The 26,262-nt window shown below is 39.9% G+C and overlaps 2 protein-coding genes across 2 annotated transcripts in view; one reads left to right on the forward strand and one right to left on the reverse strand.

Annotated features, from left to right (window-relative positions):
• Nucleotides 1-26,262, reverse strand: part of LOC129459805 (zinc finger protein 681-like) — a 152,716-nt gene that overhangs the window by 18,981 nt on the left and 107,473 nt on the right. The window lies entirely within an intron of this gene.
• Nucleotides 17,177-18,403, forward strand: LOC129459825 (ubiquinol-cytochrome c reductase complex assembly factor 6-like). Its single transcript, XM_055237044.2, has 2 exons — nucleotides 17,177-17,533; nucleotides 18,140-18,403. Exon 1 carries the CDS (start codon nucleotides 17,284-17,286, stop codon nucleotides 17,497-17,499), a length of 216 nt encoding a protein of 71 aa, XP_055093019.1. The 5' UTR covers nucleotides 17,177-17,283; the 3' UTR covers nucleotides 17,500-17,533; nucleotides 18,140-18,403.

Here is a 26,262-nt window from a genome sequence, read left to right on the forward strand (position 1 = left end):
CCCTGTTTTGTCAAGGCACAGGCATAAATGGAGAGTCACATCACCTGAGTGATAAATGAAAAGATATGTCATCATACCCCTGTGGGCTAAGCCCATGCAGGGGGTCACTTCACCTAGGTGCTGGCCCCAGTGATGTGTCACTATACATAATGTATGCAGGGCCAAGGCAGGAGAAGAGTAACATCACCTAGGATACTGGCCGAGTGATATATAAAAATCTTTTTCTGGCAGTAGAGAGTCACATCACCTAGGTTCTTAGTCCAGCAATATGTCATAGTACCCCTTGAGGGAGGGCCCAGGCAGGAGAGTCACATCACTTAGGTTAGCACCCAAGAGACATGTCACAATGCCCACTGTGGGAAGGGTTCAAGAAAAAAGGAGAGTAACATAACCTAGCGGCTAGGCTATGTGTGATAATCACCTCAGGTGATCCACCTGCTTTGGCCTCCCACAGTCCTGGGATCACAGGCATGAGCCACTGCACCTGGCCTTCTGCCTTTTTTTAGACAGAGTCTCACTTTGTCACCCAGGCTGGAGTGTGGTGGTGAGGTCTCGGCTCACTGCAAACTCCACCTCCCAGATTCAAGCGATTTTCCTGCCTCAGCCTCCTGAGTAGCTGGGACTACAGGCACGTGCCACCATGCCCAGCTAATTTTTTGTATTTTTAGTAGAGATGGAGTTTCACTGTTTTAGCCAGGATGGTCTCAATCTCCAGACCTCATGGTCTGCCCACCTTGGCCTCCCAAAGTGTTGGGATTACACGCATGAGCCACCTTGCGAGGCCTGCCCTTCTTTTAAGAAGAAATTGTAGCTGGTCACAGTGGCTCATGCCTGTAATCCCAGCACTTTGAGAGGCTGAGGTGGGCAGATTACCTGAAGTCAGGAGTTCGAGACCAGCCTGGCCAACACGGTGAAACCCCATCTCTACTAAAGATACAAAAAATTAGCTGGGTGTGATGGCGCATGCCTGTAATCCCAACTATTTGGGAAGCTGTGGCAGGAGAATCACTTGAACCCAGGAAGCAGAGGTAGCAGTGAGCTGAGATCACACAACTGCACTCCAGCCTGGGCCACAAGAGCAAAATTCCATCTCCCTCCAATCCCCAAAAAAAGAAAAGTAAAAGAAAATAAAGAAGGGCAGAGGCAGTAGAGTCACGTCATGTGGGTGCCGGGCTCAGTGATATGTCACAATGCTCCCTGTAAGCAAAGCCCAGGCAGGAGAAACACATCACCTGATTTCTGGACCAAAAAATATGTCACAAACTCTTCTTTATATAAGCAAAGCCTTGGTATAGAAAGAGAGTCACAACAAATAGTTGATTTTCCCAAAGGTATTCACAATGCTTTGTTGTCAGGCTTCATATAGGAGACTCACATCACCTTGTTACTGGGCCCAGAAATATGTCACAATGCCTTTTGAGGTCTAGGCCAAGCAAAACAATAATGTCACATTGGTGTTGAGCCCCACAATATGTCCCAATCTCCTATTCAAGCAAAACTTATGATGAAAAGAAGAGTCACCCATGTTTGGTAGTGGGCCAAGTGATATGTCACAATCCCTAGTTTTTGGAGAAACCAGGCAGAAGACAGTCACATCACCTGGGTGATGGGTGGAAAGATATGTCACTATGCCCCTTGATGGCAGAACCCAGGCAGTAGAGTTAAATTACCAGGGTGTTGGACCCAGCAGTATTTTACAATTTCTTATGCGGTCAGGAAACAGACATGAGAGTCACATAACCTGGGTGTGGCATCCAGAGATATGTCACAACGCCCCCTGTGGGCAGTGCCAAGCAGGAGAGGAGACTCACATCACCTAAGCACAAGGCCCAACAAGTGTCACAATGTCCCCTGCAAGCAGCACTAACACAGAATAGGGTCGTATACCCTCAGTTCTGGGTTCAGCAATATGTCACTATCCCATCTGTGGGCTGGACCACACAAGAGTCAGATCACTTATCTGATGAACAGAGAAAAATGTCACAATTAAACCTGCAGGACAGTTCAGGGATGAAATTAACAATCCCACACATGTCTCGGTATTAGGTATAGGAGGTTAACACTTCCTATATATTGTATCTAAGAACAGGAGTTACAATCGCAATGGTTGACTAAATTTGTGCATGAGAGCCTCAACTCCTCCTGCAGACTAATTAGTGAAGTCGCAGCCTCATAGGTGTGCTGAATCTTGCTCTGAGCGTCACCAGCTCACCCGTGGACTGGATCCACATCTGAGAGTCAAGTTTCTGACGTTTACTGCCTATAGGTGTGAGATTCAGAACCTCAAAAGTGGACTGTGTTCATGTGGGAAAATGACAATGTATACTGTGTGTGGGTGTGTCACAATTTTCCCTGTGAGCTGGGCCTTGTTAGTACACTCTCTATACTACCCAAAGGTTTTATACAATATTAATGAGAAACGATTCATTCTGAGATCTTCATCTTTGTTTCCCCAAGAGAGAATCTTTTTCTCCCCACCAAGATGGAGTCTTGCTCTGTTGCCCAGGCTGGTGTGCAGTGGCATGATCTCAGTTCACTGCAACCTCTGCCTGGTGGGTTAAAGCAATTCTCCTGCCTCAGCCTCCCGAGTAGATGGGATTACAGGCACCCACCACCATGCCTGGCTAATTTTTGTATTTTTAGCAGAGACAGGGTTTCACCATATTGGCCAGGATGTCTTGAACTCCTGACCTCGTGATCTACCTGCCTTGGCCTCCCAAAGTGCTGGGGTTACAGGCGTGAGCCACCGTGTCTGGCCAGATCTTCATCTTTGTAGGCAACCACAACCATACCTGTGGCCCTATGCCCAGATATTAGAGTCAACATCTCTCCCATTGGCTGGAACCAGATAGTAGAGTCTTCATTGCTTATGTTCTGGGTTTAGAAATGTGTCATCATTCCAACAGTGGCTGGATCCTCACATATGACAGTCACAATTCCAACTGTGGACTGTGTTTGCATTGGAAATTCAAGACCTCAGCAGTGGGCTCTTTCCATGTGTGAGGGTGATAATCCTAATGGCTGGCGAGGTGCGCATATAAGAAACAAAATCTCACCTACGTGCTGTGCCCTGTGATAACACTCTCTCTAACACTTGAAGGCATTACATGATAGGTGGGATTGTGGCAATCCTATATGACCTTCATACAAAGAGAAGACCCAAGATGTTGTTCATTTTTCTAAGTCAAGCTATGAAAGACAGTATTTTTTCTAATAGCTGATTTGATGAATGAAAGCCATCATCACATTTGTAAGCTGACCACAGTAGATGTCAAAATTAGGTAGGGAGCTAGCAGGAGAGTCACATCACCTGGGACTTCAGCCAAGGATATCTCACAATCTTCCCAGAGGAAGGGAGCCAAGCAGGAGTGTCACATCACATGGGTGCTCAGCCAGGGATATGTTACAATTCTCTCCTGAAAGCACAGCACAGGCAACAGACTCACGTCACCTGGGTGCTGAGCTCAGCACTATGTCACAATGCTCCCTGGGGGCAAGACACTGGCAGAAGAGCCACATCACCTTGATGTCTGGTTCCAGGGATATGTCACAATCCTTCCTGTGAAGGGGAGGGTGCAAGTAATTATAAAATGTCATATCTTCTAGGTCATGGATGCAGATACATGTCACAAGGTCCCTGTGGGCAAAGCCCAGGCAGGAACATGCTATCCTATAGGTGTTGGGCCTAATGATATTTTACAATAACCAAAATATGGGAGGCCCAGGCAAAACAGGAGAGTCACATCACTTATGTGCTGGGTCCGGTGAAACGCCACAATACCCCTTTTTGGCAGGGCCTAGGCAGACGACAATTACATTACCTAGGTGATGAATGAAAAGATATGTTATGGCCGGGCATGGTGGCTCATGCCTGTAATCCCAGCACTTTGGGAGGCTGAGGCAGGTGGACCACAAGGTCAAGAGATCAAGACCATCCTGGCCAACATGGTGAAACCCCGTCTCTACTACAAATACAAAAATCTGCTGGGCGTGGTGATGGGCACCTGTAGTCCCAGCTACCGGGGAGGCTGAGGCAGGAGAATCGCTTGAACCCGGGAGGTGCAGGTTGTAGTGAGCTGAGATCACACCACTGCACTCCAGCCTGGCAACAGAGCGAGACTCTGTCTCAAAAAAATAAAAAGGAAAGATATGTTATAATACCTCTGGGCTCAAAAATATGTCAAAATGCCTTACGTGGGTAGGGCTCTGGAAAAAAAAATCACATGACCTAAGGGCTGGGTTCAGCTATATGTAACAAACTCCCTAGTTGGCAGGGCCCATGCATGAGAGAAGAGTCACATCACTTAGGTGCTGGGCTCAGTGATATGTAACAAACCTTTTTGGCAGGGCCCAGGCAGAAGAGGAGTGTCACATCACCTAGGTGATTAATAAAATGATAACTCATAATACCGCTATGGGCGGGGCCCATGCAGGAGAGTTGCATTATCTAGGAGGTGGAGTCAGTGATATGTGTCAACACACAATGTGTGCAGGTCCCAGGCTGGGGAGGAGTCACCTCATCTAGGTTATTGACCCAGTGATACATCACAATCATTTTTAGGGCAGAGACCAAACAATAGAGAAGAGTCACATCACCTAGATGCTGGGCCCAGCTATGTATCACAACACCCTGAGAAGAGGGCCCAAACAAAATATTCACATCACCTAACTGAGGGTCTCGGACATATGACACAATTCCCACTGTGGGTAGGGCTCAGGAAGAACTGTAGAGTCACATAACCTTGGAGCCAGGCCCAACTATATATCAAAATCATCCCAGTGAATGGGACCCAGGAATAAGAAGAGAGTCAAATTATGCGAGTGAAGGGCCAAGCAATGTCACACTCCCCACTGTGGACAGCTCCCAGGAAGAAGAGTCACATAATGTCAGTGAGGGGCCCAGATATATGTCACAATGACTTCTGTGAGCTGGAAGAAGAATCACATCACCTGTGTGCTGAACTCAGTAATAAGTCACTCTCTCCTCTGTGGGCAAGGCATAGGCAGGAGAGGAGAGTCACAATACCTCGGTTCTGGGCCCAAAGTTATGTCACAATCTCTTTTTGGGCAACATCCAGGTAGAGAGAAGAGTCACATAAAATAGTAAAGGACCCAGAGATGTATCTTGTAGGTACCTTGGAGGAAGGGTCAGGAAGGAGACTCACATCACATTGCTTCTGGGCCCAGCAATACATCACCACGCCTTCTGAGGGCAGTGGCAAGGCCAAAGAGTAATGTCACTTTAGTATTAGACCCAGTGACATGTCACAGTATCCCCTGCAGGCAGAACCTAGGATAAGGAGGAGAGATATGTCGGCTAGGTGCCAAGCCAAGTGATATGTCACAATCCCTTCTGTGAGCAGGAGCCAGGTAGGAGAAGAGAGTCACATTACCTGTGTGATGGGTGCAGGGATGTCACAATGTCCTCTGTAGGCAGGGCCTAGGCAGTATAGTTACCTCACCTGGGTGTGTGACCTAGCAATATGTCACAATGGCCCACATGGGCAGGACACAGGCAAAAGAGCCACATAACCTGGGTGCGGGGCTCAGCGATATGACGCAATGCCCCATGTGGAAGAGACAAGGCAGGAGAGAAGACTCACACCACCTGGGTACAAATCCAGTGATATGTCACAATGTCTTCTGTGGACAGTGCCAAGGCAGTAGAATAGTCACACCACCTCGGTGCTGGGTCCGGGGATATGTCACAATCCCATTTGTGGCCTGGGCAGAGGAAGGAGCATCAAATCACTCTGGTGCTGGGTAGTGATATGTCATAATCACACCAGCAGGAATGTTTAGGGACGAGATTATGCATCTGAACTGGAAAGAATCAACACATCAAAAATATTACCAGACCATGCAAGATGGCTCATGCCTGTAATCCCAGCGCTTTGGGAGGCCAAGGTGAGAGGATATCTGGAGCCCAGGATTTGGAGACTATCTTGGGGGCAATGTGGTGGACAAGACCTCTATTGAACAATAATAATAAAAGTTAAAAAAAGAGGCTGGGTGTGGTGGCTCATGCCTGTAATCCCAGCTACTTGGGAGGCTGAGGCAGGAGAATCACTTGAACCCGGGAGGTGGAGGTTGCAGTGAGCCGAGAACGTGCCATTGTACTCCAGCCTGGGGGACAAGAGTGAAACTCCATCCCCCCAAAAATGAATGAATAAATAAATAAATAAATAAATCCGAGGTCAGCTGTGTGCAGTGGCTCACGCCTGTAATCCCAGAACTTTGGGAAGCTGAAGTGGGCAGATCACAAGGTCAGAAGTTCGAGACCAGCCTGGTCAATATGGTGAAACCCTGTCTCTACTAAAAATACAAAAATTAGCCAGGCGTGGTGGCGGGCGCCTGTAGTCCCAGTGACTCAGGAGGCTGAGGTGGATAATTGCTTGAACCTGGGAGGCAGAGGTTGCAGTGAGCCAAGATCATGCCACTGCACTCCAGCCTGGGAAACAGAGCGAGACTCCATCTCAAAAAATATATATATTAATATTAATAATTCTGAGGTCCTAGAGAAAAACAGTCTTGAGTCAAAAATAGAAAAGGCCTACTTAGCAGTTAGAATAATTTGTATATATTTCAAGTAGGCAGGAAAAGAGTTTACATACAAAAGTTTTGTAAAGAAAATGATTTAAGAAAAGAGAAAAATCTCTGCCCTTATTTTCAAGAAGGGTGAAGCCTGTATTTGTAATTTGTATCTTTTTTTTACAACATCCAGGTCTAGGGCCATAATCTTGAACTCATGGACATCTGAATTCTAGTAGGTGCTAGATTCAGGAACCTGAGGGCTGGCCTTGGGCACACTCTGCAAATCAAAAAGTGTTTGTGGGGAAGTGAAAGACAGAAGAGGGAAAGACTCTATCAATAACTCACTAGTAGGGGACAGTGCCTGGTAGCTGGGAGGACTGGTTTATGCTACAGATACTAACCCAGGCAGGGCTATATTCTGACATATTCCTGTGTTCATGCAGGCAGATGAGATTACTATTGATGGTTCACAAGCCCAGGCTGATGAAGAGATCAGGTTGTGCTGCAGTTTCAGGGTCTGGAATAGAGATTAGCCAGGAGTCCGCTATGAACTTATATAATTTTTTGGTGAGAAATTCTAGGGACAAAGGTACTATACACATAATTCCTGAGAGTCAAAGTACACTTATGGTATGTTGAAATACACTTAGGGGTTTGGGCACGGTGGCTCCTGCCTATAATCCTAGCACTTTGGGAGGCCAAGGCAGGCAGATCACCTGAGGTCAGGAGTTAGAGACCAGACTGGCCAAAATGGTGAAACACTGTCTTCACTAAAAATACAAAAAATTAGCCAGGCATATTGACACATGCCTGTAGTCTCAGCTACTCACAAGGCTGAGGTAGGAGAATTACTTGAACCCAGGAGGCAGAGGTTGCAGTGAGCAAAAATCGTGCCATTGCACTCCAGCCTGGGTGACAAGAGCAAAACTCCGTCTCAAAAAGAAAAAAGAAAAAGAAAGAAAGAAAGAAAGAAAGAAAGAAAGGAAGGAAGGAAGGAAGGAAGGAAGGAAGGAAGAAAGAAAGAAAGAAAGAAAGAAAGAAAGAAAGAAAGAAAGAAAGAAAGAAAGAAAGAAAAGAAAGAAAGAAAGAAAGAAAGAAAGAAAGAAAGAAAGACACTTATGGATTTCCTGAAAGTCAAAATACACTTATGGTATAGTGTTGTACGTTGGAGACAGGAAGACGGCCTCATTTCCAAAATTTGAGAATGTAGGAATGAAAGTGGAAATTTACAATTTTACTGCCAGCCTGAGTTAGGCCAGGCGAAAACGGTGGTGGCTTAAAGGCCCTGCTTGTCATACATTAGAAAGACCATTCTTCCTGTGGAGTGTTAAAATAATTAAACAGCAGGAAATTAGACTGAAGTGGCTCTAGTGCCCTGTGTTCATAAGTAAAACATCTAAAACCTAACTCAAATGCATTTCTTATAAATTACTATCTTAGGGAGAAAAAAACTCAGGCTTAAGCAATTATAAACCTGCAATTAATCTCTGGTTCCATAACCAGGAACAGTGAAATTAAATGAACAGGAGGATTTGGAAGCACAAATAAACAAAGCAAAGCAGATTATTGGGTAAATCACATTACTGATAAACATCGTACCTGTGAAATAACTATTCAGGGAAAGAAATTTAAAGGTTTGGTAGATACAGGAGCAGACATTTCAATCATTTCTCTACAGCACTGGTCGTCCACATGGCCAATTCAACCCACTCAATTTAACATAGTTGGAGTTGGTAAAGCCCCTGAAGTATATCGAAGTAGTTATATTTTGCGTTGTGAAGGGCCCGATGGACAACGTGAGACTATTCAACCAATTATAACTTCTGTACCTATAAATTTATGGGGGAGAGATTTATTACAACAACGGGGAGCACAAGTTCTAATTCCAGAACAATTATATAGCCCTCAGAGTCAACATATGATGCATGAAATGGGGTATGTCCCTGGTATGGGACTAGAAAAAAATTTGCAAGTTTTGAAAGAGCCACTTCAGGCTGGGCGCGGTGGCTCACGCTTGTAATCCCAGCACTTTGGGAGGCCGAGGCGGGCGGATCACGAGGTCAGGAGATCGAGACCACAGTGAAACCCCGTCTCCACTAAAAAATACAAAAAAATTAGCCGGGCGTGGTGGCAGGCGCCTGTAGTCCCAGCTACTCGGAGAGGCTGAGGCAGGAGAATGGCGTGAACCCGGGAGACAGAGCCTGCAGTGAGCCGAGAGTGTGCCACTGCACTCCAGCCTGGGTGACAGAGCAAGACTCCGTCTCAAAAAAAAAAAAAAAAAAAAAAGAAAGAGCCACTTCAAGCGGAAAGACAAAGTTTCCGCCAAAGATTAGGATATCATTTTTGATGGCAGCCATTGTTAAGCCTCCAGAACCTATACCTTTAAAATGGTTAACAGATAAGCCAATTTGGATAGAACAATGGCCGTTGGGTAAAGAGAAACTGGAGACTTTAGAGAAATTAGTTACTGAACAATTAGAAAATGGGCACATAACTCCAACATTTTCCCCTTGGAATTCTCCAGTTTTCATAATTAAGAAAAAAATCAGGTAAATGGAGAATGTTAACTGACTTAAGAGCCATCAATTCAGTTACACAACCTATGGGAGCATTACACCCAGGATTGCCTTCTCCTGCTATAATTCCAAAAAATTGGCCTTTAATAGTCATAGATTTAAAAGACTGTTTCTTTACTATCCCTTTGGCTGAGCAAGACTGTGAACGGTTTGCGTTTACAATTCCTGCCATAAACAACCTGCAGCCTGCTAAGTCTTTTCATTGTTTTACAAATGGGTCTAGTAATGGTAAAGTTTCTTATTCTGGCTTGAAAAGTAAAGTTTTCCAGACTCCCTATAAAAAGCAAAGCTTGTAGCTGTAGTGGAGGTATTCACTGCTTTTGATATGCCTGTTAATGTGATTTCTGATTCTTCATACGTGGTTCATTCCACACAGTTAATTGAAAATGCTTAGTTACGATTTCATACAGATGAACAACTGATAACAAAAGCAAAAAAGAGGGAGAAATAGGGATTATGGGACAGCCCCTACACAATTGAATCTAGCATTATTAACTTTAAATTTTTTGAGCCTGCCCAAAGGCCAGATGTTATCAGCAGCTGAACAGCATCTACAGAAACCAGCTGCAAAGACAGATGCAGAACAACTGGTTTGGTGGCAAGATCCGATAATTTCCCGCTGTTTATTTATTTATTTTGAGATGGAGTCTTACTCTGTTGCCCAGGCTGGAGTGCAATGGCATGATCTTGGCTCACTGCAAACTCCGCCTCCTGGGTTCAAGTGATTCTCCTGCCTCAGCCTTTCGAGTAGCTGGGATTACAGGTGCACGCCACCACACTCGGCTAAATTTTGTATTTTTAGTAGAGATGGGGTTTTACCATGTTGACCAGGCTGGTCTTGAACTCCTGACCTCAGGTGATCTGCCTGCCTCCCAAAGTGCTGGGATTACAGGCATGAGCCACCATGCCTGGCCTCTTTAATTATTTTAACACTCCACAGGAGAAATGATTTTCCTCTGAGCCTTGCTAATGTATGGCAGGCAAGTCTTCTAATCCACAACCATTTTCCCTTGGCCGAACTCCGGCTTGTAGTAAAACTATAAATTTCCACTTTCCTTCCTACATTCTCAAATGTAGGAAATGAGCCCAACTTCTCTTCTCTAATTTACAATACTATCAAATATTTGTCCTTTATTTTACATTCCAGGCGCAGTGCTTTATTTTATTTTTTGAGATGGAGTCTTGCTTTGTTGCCCTGGCTGGTGTGAGGTGGTATGATCTCAGCTCACTGCAACCTCCACCTCCAAGGTTCAAGCAATAATCCTGTCTCAGCCTCCTGAGTAGCTGGGATTACAGGGGTACACCACCACGCTCCGCTAATTTTTGTATTTTTTTTTAGTCGAAGTGGGGGTTTCACCATATTGGTCAGGCTGGTCTTGAACTCCTGACCTCAGGTGATCCACCTGCCTCAGCCTCCCACAGTGCTGGGATGACAGGTGTGAACCAGGCACCTGGGAAACACAGTATTCTAACTGTTAGTCATGTTTTTAGACAGCAGTGTTTTAGACAACAGGTTTTTAAAGTTTTGTTTTCTGTATGTAAATATTTCACATGAGAAAAAAAGTAGCAAATAATCCTCTAACACTCTACTGTTAAAAAAAGAATGTGTCTTTTCTCCTTTTATCTTTCCTAGGCACACACACCTTATTAGTATGTATTTGGGTTAAAGTTTTGCTTTGGGGGGACTACAGGGCCTTTTACAGCAATGTTCTGGCCTTTTCTGGATTATGAGTTCCAGAATTGTCTGGGATAACCCAAGATGCCCATATTAGACACTTCATGTCTCTGGGAGTGTCTAATGAATATCATCCCCTGGGTAATCTCTTAGAGGATAGCCTGAAGAATGAGAGTGTAGCCTCTCAGAGGAGCAGCTGGATGGCCTGGGCCTGAGGACAGTTTCCTGGTATAACCTTTGTCTTAAAAGCTAACCTCTGAGAACATTAAGAATTTTTTTCTCAAAGGAACGCTTATACACTGTTGGTGGTTCAACTATTGTGGAAAACTGTGGAGATTCCTCAAAGGCCTAAAGACAGAAATATCATCTGACGCAGCAATCCCATTATTGGGTATATACCCAAAGCAATATAAATCATTCTACTGTAAATAGACATCCGTATGTATGTTCACTGCAGCACGATTCACAATAGCAGAGACATGTAATCAACCTAAATGTCCACCAGTGATAGACTGGATTTAAAAAATGTGGTACATACACACCATGGAATACTGTGCAGCCACAAAAAAGAATGAGATTATATTCTTTGCAGAAACATAGATGGAGCTTTAGGCCATTACTCTTAGCAAACTAACACAGGAACTGAAAACTAAATACTACAGTCTCACTTATAAGTGGAAGTTAAGTGACAGGGACATGAACACATAGAGGAGGACAAAACATACTGGGGCCTATCAGAGACAGGAGGGAGAGGATGAGAAAAAATAACTAGGCCAGGCTCGGTGGCTCAGGCCTGTAATCTCAGCACTTTCAGAGGCTGAGGTGGGTGGATCACTTGAGGTCAGGAGATCGACACCAGCCTGGCCAACATGGTGAAACCCCGACTCTACTAAAAATACAAAAATTGGCCGGCATTGTGGCGCACACCTGTAGTCTCAGTACTTGGGAGGCTGAGGCAGGAGAATTGCTTGAACCCAGGAGGCGGTGTTGCAGTGAGCTGAGATCGTGCCACTGCACTCAAGCCTGGGTGACAGAGCGAGACCCTGTCTCAGAAAAAAAAAAAAAGAAAGAAAGATAACTAATGGGTACTAGGCTTAATACTTGGGTGATGAAATAATCTGCACAACAAACCTGTATGACACACATTTACCTATGTAAAAATTTTTCACATGTACCTCTGAACTTAAAAGTTAAAAAAAAAAAGAATTTGGTAGCTTTTCCAACAATACCCTGAAAGCATGAATTCCATATATATATATATTTTTATTTATTTTATATATTATATATTATATATTTATATTTTATATATTTATATTATATATTATTATATATTATAATATATAATAAATAAAACATAAATAAATTATATATGTGTTTTATATATTATATATTTATTATATATTATAATAATATAATATAATATATATAATATATATTATATATATAATATTATAATATATCATATAAAAAAACACCTATTATGTATTAATATGTATATAAAACACCTATTATGTATCAGACATTTGGATTACACAGATGAACAAGGTTCATCATATCTACCGTGTAGCAGTTTATAGTTTATTAGTGTGGATTGATGTGTAATGATTAATTTATTCTGGAGAGTAATGCTTGTACATAAAAAGACATAGGGTATTGAGGAGCTGAATAGCAGTAGTAACCAATTCTTCCACTGACATAGCAGTGGGGAAATCAAGGAGGGCTTTATAGAAAAGATGATGTTTCAGTTGGTGTCAGAGTTTAATAGAAGTTTTTGTGTCAATGCTGATGCCAAGTATACCCCTTTGAAGAAATTATTTTTTAAAAAATGTTACACCTTGTCTCTGAAATGTATTGAGGAGTTTTTCCCAATGACATTAAAATGTGCAAGTGTGGAAACAGGTAAAAATAAATGTTTTTTTTCTCAACCTAATTTTTATTCTTTGTAAACACATTGGTGATGAGCCAATCAGATGTTGGTATAGACGAGAAAAGGTAGAAACGATTTCTATTCTCTGTATTCTTTCAGATTTGTGAAGAAATAAATTTTTTTCCAAACGACAAGAAGATCCCATCCCAGCAAGGCAATGCGAGAACCTGAAGCAAAATTTAACTGAGGCCCACACAGTGTCTCCTGGGAAGGTGGTCATGGAGTAATTTAATGGACAAGGTGGGGGTGGGAGGATGTTTTCAGTGATATCATGGTGTGATTTGACAGTTGAGTGAGACATGTTTGTGTTCTATTTACCACTGCCACTTCCTGAGTTTGTCTCCTAAAAAGATTTTTTAACTTATTTCAACTTGTTTTTCAATAACTGTAAATTATATTTTATCAGTAAAGCTTACAAGACGTTTAAAAAGTCACACAGCATAAAAGGTGGGTTTCAAAAAAATCTAGTGATACATTTTATTTGTTAAAGATTCTTGGCCAGGCACGGTGGCTCACGCCTGCAATCCCAGCACTTTGGGAGGCTGAGGTGGGCAGATCACCCGAGGTCAGCAGTTCAAGCCCAGCCTGGCCAACATGGCGAAACCTCGTCTCTACTAAAAATGCAAAAATTAGCTGGGCATGGTGGCAGGCGCCTGTAATCCCAGCTACTCAGGAGGCTGAGGCAGGAGAATCACTTGAACCCAGGAGGAGGAGGTTGTAGTGAGCTGAGATGGCTCCACTGCCCTCCAGCCTGGGCGTCGGAGTGAGATTCTGAAAAAAAAAAAAAAAAAAAAAAAAAAAAAAGATTTTTATTTACCTCCTTTATCTTCTCCAGAGTGAGTGTAGTTATTCTTTTCTTTTCTTTTTTCTTTTTCGGTGCCACAATGCCCAGCTAATTTTTTATCTTTTTAGTAGAGACAGGGTTTCACCATGTTGTCCAGGATGGTTTCCATCTCTTGACCTCATGATCTGCCCGCCTCGGCCTTCCAAAGTGCTAGGATTACAGGCATGAGCCACTGCATTCGGCTGCTTTTTTCTTTAGAAAAATACTTTATTTTCCCAATTCAGAAAATTTAACGTAATTTTCAGTCTCACATTTTCAAAAATGGTTTATTCTAAAAGAAGTATGATTAAACAATTCGGCATTTTTTTTCCAAAAAAAGAGTAAAAAGTTAAGTTTATAGTCTAGTGTAGTTAATAAGTAAAAAACAAAGATGTAGAGTCATTTATTTTAGCTGCACACTTGGAAATAAAACACTTCTTTACCTATAGGCTGAGAGCTTTCAAAGATGCTAGCTTAGAGAATGTGGGGAGACCTAGTATTAAAACATTCACCCCATGCTCAAAGGGAACATAATTTTGTGTCTTGACTCCTAATTCCAACTATTAACCCAAAACTAGAGAAATGTAACATTTCATTATAGCACAAAATATTTTATTATTTTTATTTCAGATTCAAGAGGTATAGGTGAAGATGTGTAACATAGGTATACTGCACGATGTTAAGGTTTGGGCACTTGATAACTCCATTGCCCCAGTAGTGTACATCATACTTGATAAGTAGTTTTTCATGTTTCTCTCCTTTCTTTTATTTTTAGAACTGCGTTTATTGTTTTCATCTTTGTTTCCATGTTAAGACAATGTTTAGCACCCACTCATAAGTGAGAACATGTGGTATATGACATATTTATACACAATGCAATACTATCCAGCCATAGAAAAGAAATAGTGTTTTTTGCAGCAACATGGATGCATCAGAAGTAATGTTCTTTGCAGCAATATGGATGTTAATTTTCTCATTATAAGCAAATTAAAAAAGAAAATGAATCTAAAGGCCTGGCGTGGTAGCTCACGCCTGTAATTCCAACACTTTGGGAGACCAAGGTGGGCGGATCACGAGGTCAAGGGATCGAGACCATCCTGGCCAACATGGTGAAAGCCCGTCTCTACTAAAAATACAAAAATTAGCTGAGCGTGGTGGTGCACGCCTGTAGTCCCAGATACCTGGGAGGCTGAGGCAGGAGAATCACTTGAACATGGGAGGTGGAGGTTGCAGTGAGCTGAGATAGCACCACTGCACTCCAGCCTGGTGACAGAGGGAGACTCCATCTCGAAAAAAAAAGAAAAGGAAATGAATCTAAAATTCATGAGTACCTGGTTAAATTGTAGATCTTTGCTACGGTGAATAGTGCTGCAGTAAACATGTCAGTGCAAGTCTTTTTTTAAAAATTATTTTCCCTTGGGTATATACTCAGTAATTGGGTTGATGGGCTAAATGGCAATTCTATTTTAAGTTCTTTGAGAAATCTGCAAACTGTGTTCCATAGAGGCTGAATTAATTTGCATTTCCATCAACAGTGTATAAAGACGCCCTTTTTTTCCACAACTTGAATATTTGTCACTTTTTGGCTTTTAATAACAGTTATTCTAACTAGCATGAGATAGTATCACATTGTTATTTTGACTTACATTTCTCTGATGACTAGGGATGTTGAGTATTTTTCTTAGTATGTTTATTGGCAGCTTTTATGTCTTTCTTTGAGAAATGGCTTTTCATATCATTTGTCTGTTTTTTCTTATAAAACTTCTGATAGATTCTATATATTAATACTTTGTTGTATATAGTTTGCAAATATTTTATTTTATACTACAGGTTGTCTAATTTGTCAATAGTTTCTTTTGCTGTGCAGCTATTTAATTAGGTGCCAATTTCCAAGTTTTTTCCATTGAATTTACTTTTAAGGTGTTATGAATTATTTCCAGAGGGCAGTGTCTAGAAGAGTACTTTCTAATTGGTCTTCTAGAATTTTTATATATTAAAGTCTCACAGTTATTAATCTATCTTGTTTTATGTATGAGAGGTAGGGTTTCAGTTTTCTTCTTTTGCATATGACTAACCAGTTTTCCCAATACTATTTATTAGATAGGTAGTTATTTCCTTTTCATTTCTATTAACTTTGTCAAAAATAAGTTGGGGGCAGGAGTGGTGGCTCCTGCCTGTAATCCCAGCACTTCAGGGGCCAAGGTGAGCAGATCACTTGAGTTCAAATGTTTGAGACCAGCCTGGCCAACATGGTAAAACCCCACCTCTACTAAAAATACAAAAGTTGGCCAGGCATGGTGGTGCATATCTGTAATCCCAGCTACTCGGGAGGCTGAGGCATGAGAATTGCTTGAACCCAGGAGTCAGAGGTTGCAGTGATCTGGGATTGTTCCACTGCACTCCCTTAAAAAAAAAAAAAATAAATAAATAAAAAATAATAAAAAATAACATTCGTTGTGTAGGAGTGTAGCTTTATTTCAGGGCACTCTCACTGTTCCATTGGTCCATATATATATTTTAGTACCAGAACCATGTCATATTGGTTACTGTAGCTTCTGGTAAAGTTTGAAGTCAGGTAATTATGAGGCATCCAGGTTTGTTAACGTTGCCTTGGCTATTTAGGCTTGTTTTTCTATACATTTTAGAAGATTTGTTTTTAATTCTATAAAAATGGCATTAAGGGTTTGATAGAAATAGCACTTAATTTGTAGGTGGCTTTAGGCAGCACGAACATTTAAATTATATTGATTCTTCAAATCCATGAGCATAAAATGCTTTTCCATTTACTTGTGTTTTCTGATTTCTTTCAGCAGTGTATTGTTGTACTCCTTGTAGAGATATTTTACCCCCTTGATTCAATGTATATATATTTGTGGCTATCACAAACTGTGTTCTTGATTTTGTTCTCAGCTTGAATGTTATTCGTGTAAAAAATGCTACTCATTTATGTATGTTGATTTTGTATCATGAGACATTGTTGAAGTCATTTTTTAGGCTTACGAGTCTTTTGGTGAAATATTTAGTTTCCCAGGTAGAGAATTATATCTTCTGTGACAATAATTTGACTTCCTATTTTTCTATTTAGATGTCTTTTATTTATTTGTTTGATTGCCCTGGCTAGGACTTCCAGAACTATGTTGAATAGGAGTGTGAGTGTTGAGTGAATATTGTTATTTTTATGGAGAATGCATCCAGCTTTCATCTGTTAAGTATGATGTTAAATGATTTGTCATAGATGACTCATTATTTTGAGGTATTTCTTCAATGTCTAGTTTGTTGAGAATATTTTTATGAATATTGAATTTTCTTGAATGCTTTTTTTGCATGTTTTGATAATTACATAATTTTTGCTTTTAATCATCTTTACAAGGTGAATTTCACTTATTGACTGCATATCATAAAATATTCTTGCATTCATAAAGCCCACATGATTGTGGAAAATAACTTTTTGATTTGCTTATGAACTCAGCTTGCTAGTATTTCATGGAGGATGTTTCAATGTTCATCAAGAATATTTGCCTGCTTTGTATTCGGGCTGGGATTTAAAAGACCCCTGCGTGCGCGCGCTCGCCAGCAAGCCTGCCCCGCAGTGAGGGGCGCAAGGGAGGGGCGGCGCTGGCCCCGGAATTACCTGGCCGCGTTCTCCGCTTCCATTCCCCGAGGCCGTTGATGCGGGCGGCTCCACCTGCCAGGCACACCGGCGGCCGGTCTCTATAGTACCGCGTGGTACTCACTGCGCCTGCCGACGATGCCCGCGGGCGTGCCCATGTCCACTTACCTGAAAATGTTCGCAGCTAGTCTCCTGGCCATGTGCGCAGGGGCAGAAGTGGTGCACAGGTACTACCGACCGGACCTGACAATACCTGAAATTCCCCTAAAGCGTGGAGAACTCAAAACAGAGCTTTTGGGACTGAAAGAAAGAAAACACAAACCTCAAGTTTCTCAACAGGAGGAACTTAAATAACTATGCCAAGAACTCTGTGAATAATATGTCTTATGTATTTCTTAATTTATTGCATCAAACTACTTGTCCTTAAGCACTTAGTCCAATGCTAACTGCAAGAGGAGGTGCTCAGTGGACGTTTAGCCGATACGTTGAAATTTAATTACGGTTTGATTGATATTTCTTGAAAACTGCCAAAGCACATATCATCAAACCATTTCATGAATATGATTTGGAAGATGTTTGGTCTTGAATATAATGCGAAATAGAATATTTGTAAGTCTACTATATGGGTTGTCTTTATTTCGTATAAATTAAGAAATTATTTAAAACTATGAACTAGTTTCATTAATTGAATTTGCTAAGTGGAGTTATTTCTCATTGCTAAAATGATATTTTCAAATTCTAGGTCTCTGCTAACTTTAGTAAATGAACACCAAAGTGGTGAGCTTTGATAATGCATTTTGTGGATACAAAATCATCGCCTCATCACTTTCGAGAATGAAAGGCTGGGGGCATTGCTCACCTTTTGCGTGAAGAAAAGACCTGTCCCTTAAAGCCAGTTTTTGCTTAAGGGGAGGACAGACTGTCACTCAGTGGACCACGTGAATGAATGGATGCAGTGCATGCTTTAGAAGCACTGCATACCTTCCTTTTACAGGTACAGAGTAAGTGGTCTGGCTACTGAGGGAAAGTCATGATTTGAATCCGAGTCTCCTGTAAGATAATGACTTCATGAAGATGAAAAATCAGTTTTATGGTTATTAAAGTAAAAATTTACCTTGGGTAAAAATGCCATCTTTATTTCATTAAGTGCTGGTTCTAAGTGACTTCCAATAAGATACATTTTCTTCCTGTTTTGAAGTTGATCCCCGTTGTGAAAAATATACATTGTAGTGGTCATGGAAATGCGCCATCCTGACTCCCTAAGGAAGGCTTGTTGCCCTGGCATCAAGCATGCTGGCAGCTTTCAATGGTCAGCTTCTAGAAGGATTGCCTCGGCTATGGTGGCCTTGCTCAAAGCCATGCCTCCTGAAGGGGCCCAAATCCAATGACTGTAGGAGGTGAGAATAGAAAGGCCTGGCCACTTCAGCACATGAGTGGTGGGCAACTCTGATGGGCCCACCACAGCTCCGTATGGGGTTTATGGACACTGTCTTTGGATCTGTGTTGCAACTCAACTTACCCCTCTGCTCAGTCCTGTTTCCTTTCTCAGGTGTTGATCGAAGGGTGTGCCTTCAAATACCCCCTGCTAAACTGCACCTCAGTGTTTCTTGGAGAACCAAATCTGTAACATATATGCACTAAAAATTAAAAGCAGTACTATATTATCCCCTAAAAGAAAAAATAAAAAGAATATTTGCCTATAGTTTTTTTATGTCTTCACTAGATTTTGGTATTAGGATGATACTTTTAGGAATAAATTCCACTTTGATTTTTTATATACATTCAGTAGAATTAGTACCAGTTCATCCTATTTTTTTTTTTCTTTTGACGGAGTCTTGCTCTGTCGCCCAGGCTGGAGTGTAGTGGTGCGATCTCAGCTCACTGCAACCTCCCCGTACCGGGTTCAAGCAATTCTCCTGTCTCAGCCTCCTGGGTAGCTGGGACTACAGGCGCCCACCACCAACACGCTCGACTAAGTGTTGTATTTTTCGTAGAGACAGGGTTTCACCATATTGGCCAGGCTGGTCTTGAACTCTTGACCTTGTGATCCGCCCATCTCAGCCTCCCAGAGTGTTGAGATTAATCAGCATGAGCCACTGTGCCCGGCTTGGTTCATTTTTGTTTTATTTTGTTTGAGGCAGAGTCTCACTTTGTCGCCCAGGCTGGAGTGCAGTGGCATGCATGATCTTGGCTCACTGCAACCTCCACCTCCTGTGTTCAAGTGATTCCCCTACCTCAGCCTCCCGAGTAGCTGGGATTACAGGCACACGCCGCCATGCCCAGTTAATTTTTGTATTTTTGATAAAGACAGGGTTTCACCATGTTGCCCAGGCTGGTTTCGAACTCCTGACCTCAGGTGATCCACATGCTTCAGCCTCCCAAAGTGCTGGGATTACAGGCATGAGCCACCACGCCTGGCCCATCTTTTTTATATGTGGTAAAATTTGGCTGTGAATTTATCTGATTCAGGGCTATTTATGTTTATTACTAATTCAATTTCATTATACATTTTTGCTCTGTTCTAGATTTTTGTTTCTTAATGGTTCAATTTTGGGAGATTGCGTGTATCCAGTTTATTTTCTCTAATTTTTTTAGTTTGCATGCATAGAGATGTCCATAGTAGTTTCTGAGGATGTTTTATATTTATGTAGGATTAGCTTTCACATGTTTAACATTTAAATATATGCAGAATAAAAGTTTGACAAAAGTCATATTCCTTCATGATAAATATGTGAATAAATTAGGTATAGGGCAAATGCACCTTAAGCCAATAAATGCCACATATAACAAACATTGCACAGCTAACAACATAGTAGATGGGGAAATGTTGTGAGCTTTTACTCTAAGAGCTAGAATAACACAAGGATGCCCACTTTCTTCAGTCTTACTAAACAGAGTACTAAATGGCCATGGCAGAGAAATTAGAAAATAAAATCAAAGGCATCCATATTGGAAAAATAATAAATTATTGCTGCTTGCAGATGACATCTTAAGTATAGAAAAGTCTAAGACTTTACTGAGAACCACTAGAATAAACAAATTTATTAAACTGGCAGAATATAAAATCAACATACAAAATTAGTAGCATTTCTATACACTAATGATTAACTATCTGAAAATGAAATTAAAAACCAATCCCATCTATAATAACTGTAGTTACTAGACTTTGAATTAAATTTAATTAAAAAGTTGAGACATGTTACATTATAGAATAAAGAACCTTAAAGAAATTAAATAATACACAAATGAAAAAATTACAAATATTTGCAAAAAACTATCAAACTACCAGTGACACACTAAATAGAAAATTTTAAATACATATCTAAAATTTTATATACATATAGGTAAAATTTATATGGTACCACAAAACACCTGAATAGCCAAAACAACCAAGAAAAAAAAGATTGAAATTATCTCCCAAACTGACTTAGAAATATACTACAAAGCTATAGTAACCAAAATGGTATGGTACTTGAATAAAAATAAACACATATACAAATGAAGCAGAAGAGAGCAGAAATATATTCATGCATTTATAGCTAAGTGATTTTAGAAATAGGTGGCAATTTCTTAGGGAAAGGACAGTATCTTCAATAAATGATGTTGAGAAAATTATATAGCCACATGAAGAGCAATAAAACAAGATCTGCATATCACATCATACATATAAATCAACTCAAAATAAATTAGATACTTAACTGTAAGGCTTGAAACTGGAATTACTACAAAAAATATAGGGTGAAAGCCCTATAACATTGATCTGGACAGTGACTTTTTTGTTGTAACCTCAAAACCCCAGGAAAGTAAAGGAAAAACAGATGAGTCATATTACTTCAAATTAAAAAGTTGCTGCACACAATTCTCATACAATTAACAGGATTAGATAACTAAAGAATCAGAGAAAATATAGGCAAATCATACATGAGACAAGTTTTTTTGTTGTATACTAAAATTACTACACCAAAAAAACTTAAAAATGAGCAAAAGGTTTGAATATTTTTCAAGACATACATATTGCCAAGCTATAAATAAAAAATGCTCAATATCAATTATCAGAAAAGGAAAGCAAAAAAAATTACTATGAGATATCAACTCACTCCTGTTAGAATGACTCTTATTAAAAAGTGTTAGTAAAGCTGTGCAGAAAAGGGAATGCTTGCACACTGTTGGGTTGAATGTAAATGAGGACAGCCATTATGAAAAACAAAATAGAGATATCTCAAAAAATTTAAAATCAAACTATCAAATGCAGCAAGTGCAATATTGGATACATATCCAAAACAAAATCAGAATGAAGAAACATTTGCAACTCTATGTTGTTTGCAACACTCTTCACAATGGCCAAAACATAAAATCAATGGTTCAACATCTAATTAGTACATAAAGACAATGTGGTATATATACACAATGAAATACTATTCATCTTTAAAAAAGAAAATGTAGTTTTCAATTACATGATTAATCTGGAGGACATTAGTTGAAGTAAGGCGTAGATATTATTATTTTATAATTTCACTTACAGATGGATTCTAAAAAACTTAATCTCACTGAAGTAGAGAGTAACATAGTGACCACCAGATGCCAAGGTATTCAGAAAGGGAAGCTTGAAAATATATCTGTCAAATAATACATAATTATAGTTGGGCAAGAGAAATAAGTTCAAACAATACGTTCTACAGCATAGTGACTATAGTTCATAATAATGTATTTGCATTTTTTAAAAAAAATAAGACAATATCATGTGCTCTTACCGCAAAAAAGTTAATTATGTGAAGTATTACCTAAAATTAAGCATTTGACAAGGTACATATACTTCAAAATGTAATGTTTTACAAAATAAATACACATATATTTATTACAGATGGTAATGGTATGAAATACACTAAAAGGGCAGGTGTTCGGGCTGGGCACGGTGGCTCATGCCTGTAATCCTAGCACTTTGGGAGGCTGAGGTGGGCAAATCAAGAGGTCAAGAGATTGAGACCATCCTGGCTAACATGGTGAAATCCCACTTCTACTAAAAAGACAAAAAACTTAGCTGGGTGTGGTGGCACATGCCTATAGTCCCAGCCACTCGGGAGGCTGAGGCAGGAGAATCACTTGAACTAGGGAGGTGGACGTTGCAGCGAGCCGAGATCATGCCATTGCACTCCAGCCTGGTGATAGAGCAAGACTCTGTCTCAAAAAAACAAAACAAACTTACATTGATAAGCAAACTCTCCAGTTAAAATCAATTTTTCTTTTTTTTGAGACAGGGTCTCGCCTTGTCACCTAGTCTGGAGTGCAATGGCGCAATCTCAGCTCACTGCTACCTCTGCCTCCTGGGTTCAAGCGATTCTCCTGCCCCAGCCTCCTGAGTAGCTGGGATTACAGGTGCATGCCACCCCACCTGGCTATTTTGTATCTTTAGTAGAGACACGGTTTCACCATATTGGCCAGGCTGGTCTCAAACTCCTTACCTCATGATCTGCCTGCCTCGGCCTCCCAAAGTGCTGGGTTACAGGTGTGAGCCATCGCACCCGGCCAAAAAAACCAATTTTTCAATTAAAAATACCAACTTTCTCATCAAAACCTACAAAGTAGCATGTGAAATGACATGGCATAAAAAAAAGTGAGAAAATTGTAGCTATAAAACAGAAAAAAAGAAGTGCTGTGATGCCATACATAGTTAGAAACCACATAAGACAAACGAAACTGGATAACTGGAAAATAAAACAAGCAGAATTTTGCTTTATATTCAGCAAGATTCAGGTTTGCTGCCTAAAAAAAATCCTCTCCACATAAAGAATCAATGTTTTTTCTTTGTCATTTATATTTTACATCTCTGACTTAAAGTTACAAACTAACTCTAGCAGGAATATTTACAGATTATAAAACATGTTACTCAGCAAGCACTGTCATGTTTTTTGCTACATTTGTGTATTAAAACATCCTCATGACTTATGAAGCCTCCTTAGTACTTACCTGAATGTTACGGGAAGTCAGGGACCCTGAACAGAGGGAAGAGCTGGAGCCGTGGCAGAGGAACATAAATTGTGAAGATTTCATCTTAATATGGGCATTTATCAGTTCTCAAATAATACTTTTGTAATTTCTTATGCCTGTCTTTAATCTCTTAATCCTGTTATTTATCTTCATAAACTGAGGATGTACGTCACCTCAGGACCACTGTGATAATTGTGTTAACTGTACAAATTGATTGTAAAACGTGTGTTTGAAAAATATGAAATCAGTGCACCTTGAAATAGAATAGTGACTTTTATGGAACAAGGGAAGACAACCATAAGGTCTGACTGCCTGCAGGGTTGGGCAAAAAGAGCCATATTTTCCTTCTTGCAGAGGGCCTATAAATAGACATGCAAGAAGAAAATATATCAATAAATTCTTTTCCTAGCAAGGAATATTAATACTCTGGGAAAAGAATGCATTCCTGGGGGGAGGTCTATAAATGGCTGCTCTGGGAATGTCTGTCTTGTACAGTTCAGATAGGGACTGAGATAAGCCCTGGTCTCCTGCAGAACCCTCAGGCTTACTAGAGTTGGGAAAACTCAACCCTGATAAATTTGTGGTCAGACCAGTTCTCTGCTCTCAAACCGTGTTTTCAGTTGTTTATCAAGACAATACATGCACTACTGAACATAGACCCTTATCAGTGGTTCTGCTTTTGCCCTTTGCCCTGTGATCTTTGTTGGACCCTTACTAGTGGTTCTGCATTTGCCCTTTGCCCTGTTCCCTCAGAAACGTGTAATCTTTGTTAGACCCTTATCAGTGGTTCTGCTTTTTGCTCTTTGAAGCATGTGATCTTTGTACCTACTCTCTGTTCTTACACCCCCTCCCCTTTTGAAAACCTTAATAAAAACTTGCTGGTCTGAGACTCAGGCGGGCATCACGGTCCTACCGATATGTGATGTCACCCCTGGCAGCCCAGCTGTAAAATTCCTCTCTTTACAGTCTCTATTTCTCAGCTGGCCGACACTTATGGAAAATAGAAAGAACCTATGTTGAAATACTGGGGGCAGCTTCCCCCAATACCTGAACTGTCTCAATCAACAAATAAATTTACTTCTGTCAATTATAAAAAGTGAAAGGAATAATAACTTAAGTAGGCTTATATAAGGTTCTTCAATTAAAAGAAAATAGAATGTTTTAATTCAATAAAACAATACACTAATTGTGGAATTACATCTAAAAATTATTTTGTGTGCCCTACTAAATTTTATAAAAATAGTTTGTATCTTTGACCACTTCATGTAATGAAAACCTCATAAACTATGAAAGAAAAAAATTATAAGAAACAACAACAAAATGTGGGCTAGGCATGAGTACCAATCAAGTAAAAACAAAATTTGCATAAGGAGACTTTGAACCCATAAGACATACTATTTTACAGTAATTCAGTAGAAAGAGTATAGATTTGCTTTCAGCATTTTTGAGGTTTATAGTTTTCTAGTAAATTAGTTACCTTACTAAAATGTTTTGTTCCAATATTGCTTCCTTCTGAAAATAGGTACAAATTTATACTCACACAAACATGCTTACTCCGTAATTTCTTACACTTAGGGTTTAACTTAAGAGTAATGTATGTATATATTTAACTTTATGTAAATCAAAACTAACAAGTCTGTATGTGTTTGCAGGCAGAGAAGCAACATATTCAAAAATATATATAACGATTTTTTTAATGTTTATTTAGGACTCAGAATGTGTGGACTTTTATACTTCTATATAATTTTTAGTATAACCATAAAAATAGCCCTGTAGTCAATAACAATTGTACATTAAAAAAACTAAAACTGTAGAATTGGTTTATAATACAAAGGATAAATGCTGGAGATGATGGATACTTAATTTTCCCTCATGTAATTATTACATATTATATGTCTGTATCAAAATGTGCTATATATGGCATAAATATACACATACAATGTTTCCACAAAAATTAAAAAGTATAAACTTAAATGAGAAATAAAATATTTAACCTATGGTAACAACATTCTTTAACCTCCTTGCAGTTTAAACTCACTGGCAAAAGGGATTACTAGAAATGTTAGTCCATTATGTTACCAAATAGTATGTTACCATCTTTTGCCTACACCCTTGAGTAAGGTGAAATAGGTTAAAGTTAGTGGCATAATAACTTTATTAAATGCACAATTTTATAAACATGTTAAATAAAATTTTAATAAAATATTAAGTTCACACATAACTTAAAATGTTAAGAATGTACATTTTATTACATAAAAGTACAATTAGTAAAATAATTTACTAATTTTAACTAAAATTTAAAATGCTTTTTTCTCACAATGTAGAATATTACTTTGAACACCTACCTCATGTGTCACTTATATTAACAAAAAGAGCCTCTCCACTTGGATTTTTATCATGTGTCTTACATTTTAATGTCCTTATATCCTTCCATAAAAAAGATCATAATGCCCAATAAAAAAAATTCTATCTCTGATGCAGCAGCAATTAGTAACAAGTTTTTTATATGTGAATACAATAGAAATGAAGAAAGCAAGAAGAGTTTTGAATTTTGAGAGGTGAATTTCATTATTCATGTTGCAAATAATCTGTATTTTTTAAGGAAAAAAGTATACTTTCAATGTAATTATAACTTCTTGAAAAACTTTCTACATCTTTTAAAGTTATACACTGGATTATTTTTTATACTCAGCACTCTGATTTACTGTAATGTCTGAAGTGTCGGTGCCTTAGATATTTCTACTGTGATATTTACATAGACTTAATTTTGGAATAAATATTGTTTTATATTTACTGGATCTGCAAAATATATATATATATAGAGAGAGAGAGAGAGAGCGAGAGAGAGACAGACACAGAGAGAGAGAGGGAGGGAGAGAGAGAGAGAGATGGAGTTTCACTCTTGTTGCCCAGGCTAGAGTGCAATGGCACGATCTTGACTCACTGCAACCTCTGCCCCCCTGGTTCAAGCGATTCTCCTGCCTCAGCCTCCTGAGTAACTGGAATTACAGGCACTCACCACCATGCCTGGCTAATTTTTGTATTTTTAGTAGAGACAGGGTTTTGCTATGTTGATCAGGCTGGTCTCGAACACCTGACCTCAGATGATCCACCCGCCTTGGCCTCCCAAAG

Source organism: Symphalangus syndactylus, chromosome 13 (genome assembly GCF_028878055.3).
Source record: "Symphalangus syndactylus isolate Jambi chromosome 13, NHGRI_mSymSyn1-v2.1_pri, whole genome shotgun sequence".
NCBI classification, from domain to species: domain Eukaryota; kingdom Metazoa; phylum Chordata; class Mammalia; order Primates; family Hylobatidae; genus Symphalangus; species Symphalangus syndactylus.

Bases quoted from the DNA above. Each gene is read 5' to 3' on its own strand.
- LOC129459825 (XM_055237044.2), top strand. From the start codon at position 17,284: ATGCCCGCGGGCGTGCCCATGTCCACTTACCTGAAAATGTTCGCAGCT.